This window comes from Fomitiporia mediterranea, assembly GCF_000271605.1.
Source record: "Fomitiporia mediterranea MF3/22 unplaced genomic scaffold FOMMEscaffold_165, whole genome shotgun sequence".
NCBI classification, from domain to species: domain Eukaryota; kingdom Fungi; phylum Basidiomycota; class Agaricomycetes; order Hymenochaetales; family Hymenochaetaceae; genus Fomitiporia; species Fomitiporia mediterranea.
In genome coordinates, this window is record NW_006760550.1 from 1 (window position 1) to 3,238 (window position 3,238).

Below are 3,238 nucleotides of genomic sequence, written 5' to 3' on the forward strand. Positions count from 1 at the left end.
ACACTCTCTCTCTGTCTGTTCTACAAGTTCTGACTATGTTCCAGTGCTTACATTCTGTATTTCTGTTGTGTAGGATAGTTGTAGCCTGGGTCCCCTTACTGAGCCTTCAGGTCCCCTCTACACTGTTGCTGACAAAAAGACTGTAATTGACTACAAATTAACAAGGCTCAGGAACCTATTCCATCATTTCCATGTCTGTTTCAAATACAGTAAGGTGATAAATGTGTTCTAGCATGCCCTTGTTGGCCTTCTCTGTATAAACCTCTACAGTATCTTTCTTTGTACGCCCCTTCAGTTCAGGTGTTACCACAATAAGATCAAGATGCTCCGCGCCAGCTTTCTTCAGCTGTTCCAAACCCTTCCCAGCAATATTGTGACTCGAAGATACGGTCACTTGGACCATAATTGCTCGCTTCTCCCGAGGAATCCAAAAGAATAAATCGTAGGTCGGCTGATTCTCCTTCACTAGTAAGCCAATCCCATCCGTCTCCGGTAGTGCTTCCACCTTATCGGTACCTCTGATTCCATAATCGAACGTACGGATAGTGTCAAAGTGCTCAGCATTGACACGTCTGTCTGTCACAGTTGCTGTACCACAATGTCCCACGCGCAAATAATGGGTATTGCCATTTGTAACATCACGCCAACGCAAGCGTTTCTCAGCCTTTGATCCTGACACAACCTCCATAGCATGCAAGCACCATTCACCGCCTTTCGGAAGTCTGCCAATGACCCAGTCCTCAAGAAGGAAGCCGGCACAACCTTTTGACTTATAGTTTACACAAAATATCTTGAATAGTTTAACGGCGGATTGCTGCTCGCATTTCTGGAAATGCTGAAGGATCATTTCATAGATATGTCTTGTTTGTATCGTTATTGAGCAATCCTCTACATTCGTAGGCTGTGGTTGGATGCAGAATATATTATGCAAGGCGCGTGCCTCCTCTTCCGATGTTGCTAAGACACTAGTTGTTCGAGGAATGGCGTCAAATAGCGCCGCTTCGTTGAGGCGAGTGATCTTGTTCCTAATCATCCCGTCGAACTTTACCAATTTTCTTGCGTACCTTTGTGTATTACGGCATGATAGACCATAGAGCTTAATAAACTCCTCGATCTCTCGTTCCGAGATTTGATTGTACCAGAGATGTCGGCTGCCAAATGCTCACTAATTCATCACCCGCACAAAAGAGCAAGTAAAACACAACATACCAACAGACGAGATCTTCTGGAGTGCACTGCTCCATATACACTATTGTATGATCAAATGGAAACTTGTTGAAGCCTGCAATGTTTTGCTGGCGGGGGAATGCAAAATGCAAGAGTCTGGCCCCCTTCAATGTGACTAAACTCTTCACTAAGCCGTGGTTCGGAGTTGGGACATCTGGAGCGCAATCGGATAGGTAGAGAGCACCATTGGGAATGTAATTTGACAGGGCCCCGCTCAACGTAGCTGAGTAAACCCCTTCATCAACAAACACGAGTACCTCATTCGGTGCGTCCTGCCATACGACAGGTCGACGAGCAAGGAGGCACAATGTAAGAACGTGGACAATGAATAAAGTTTTTCCTGAAGTCACGGTCAACGCGAACGAAAACAGGGCAGCATGAATGGGTGCACGCACCAATACCAGGTCCACCAGATACTACTACACAGGCCACGTCTTCTGATGGTCGGAGATCGGCCTTGAAGGGATTATACTGTGGATCCAAGTCAATATCCATCGCCTCTTCTGACGACTCATTCGCCTCTGGCTTTGGCCACAAAATGGACTCGACTGTCTGTATCATCCGACAATATGCATCCCTGATTAGGATCCCCTTTACTTCATTCATCTTGAGGAAAGCTGTATTGGGTTCCCATTTGAGCACAGTCATATACTCGCGAACTTGGACATTCTTCATCCTAAGTTCGTCGCGTCGAACGGTTTCCTTGTGAAACAGTGCGCTTTCATCTTGTTTCTTCCACGCAAGTTCATGGAGCACAGCCAAGCTAGTATTCGCATTTACGAGATCGGGATCAGGTGGGATGTGTTTTGCGTGTTCGAATTCTTTGATACAGTAAGAGGCAGAGGGCATTGTCGTTGTGAGTGGCGGTTCAGAGAACCTGTTGTCACAGCACAGCAACTCAATTTACTGCGACCATTGTCGTCGGACCAGTGGACCACCATTGAGACCCATCGTGGGAATTATTAGTCATGTGCACATACGCATAGCGTGGCTACAGCGGTTCCGGAAAACTATGCCAGCCGTGTCGTTCTTTTTTTTCTATTTCCATTGGTGCTGGCGTGATATATGCTGTTATTGTATCCCGTTTATGGTGGCCAGCAGAAGCGCGTAGAGAACTTAGCGATGCACTCAGCGCATTAATCTTGTCTTTTCAATGCCCTCGGCACACATACTTGTGGATTGTGCTCACCACAACAAATTGGGCAATGGTAAAAAAGGTTCTATCTGAACGTTGTATGGCTACACATTCACCTAGTCGCGGCCAATTCTGGGATTCTCGTCCGACTGAATTCTCCACATGATGAAGCGAGAAATACTGTGAACGCTATTGAGCGGGACCTGCATATGACTCCTGACAATGGCAACGGCGATGGAAATGCAAGCCCGACTGAGACGTCGCAGTTACTGTCCATACTGGCTAGCGAGAAGCTTAATAGCTCGATTCAGACTTTCATGGCGATGTGTGTTGCAATTCTCCCCTCGGGGCTATCTTTTTGCCTTGACCCGACTTTCTTTTTCTTTTTCACGGTGACCTTTTTTTACAGGGAGCTTCACTTGCAGATCAAGCTGATCGAGCTGCAAGATTTACTGAAGAACACGCAGCATGAGCCGCGGTTAAAGGGACCATTCCCTATCGCGATGTATTGTTCTATCTTGACGAGTCTCTAGACGATTCTGGATAGGTTGCATAATATGCGCTGTGTTACTACAAGAGAGGGGTGGCGAATCTTCTGCCATACGGTACGGTTGCGTTTGAGACACTGAAGTTCATCGTATATCATATAATCATATAGGTTTACTGTGAGTTGTTAATTACAGTAATACTCCAGACAATTTCCGATATTTATTAATCATTGATGTGCAAAGTATCACTAAGTCTGTGAAGGAGAACTTCGTACTTCCCGTCAATCGAGAGCGATTCGAGATGGTTGGAAATTTCTCGCTAGACATATAACATATTTCTGAGAGACAGAATGGTGAACAGCGTCTTTGCGTTGGCTGCAATATACTT

The 3,238-nt window shown here is 45.9% G+C and overlaps 2 protein-coding genes across 2 annotated transcripts; one reads left to right on the plus strand and one right to left on the minus strand.

Annotated features, from left to right (window-relative positions):
- Positions 1-175: 175 nt before the first annotated feature.
- Positions 176-2,076, minus strand: FOMMEDRAFT_162950 (uncharacterized protein; the record flags this gene model as incomplete). Its single annotated transcript, XM_007272144.1, has 3 exons — positions 176-1,151; positions 1,210-1,567; positions 1,623-2,076. 3 exons carry the CDS (start codon positions 2,074-2,076, stop codon positions 176-178), a joined length of 1,788 nt encoding a protein of 595 aa, XP_007272206.1.
- Positions 2,077-2,380: 304 nt separating this feature from the next.
- FOMMEDRAFT_162951 (uncharacterized protein) lies at positions 2,381-2,895 on the plus strand (the record flags this gene model as incomplete). Its single annotated transcript, XM_007272145.1, has 2 exons — positions 2,381-2,435; positions 2,483-2,895. 2 exons carry the CDS (start codon positions 2,381-2,383, stop codon positions 2,893-2,895), a joined length of 468 nt encoding a protein of 155 aa, XP_007272207.1.
- Between the last annotated feature and the right edge of the window lie 343 nt (positions 2,896-3,238).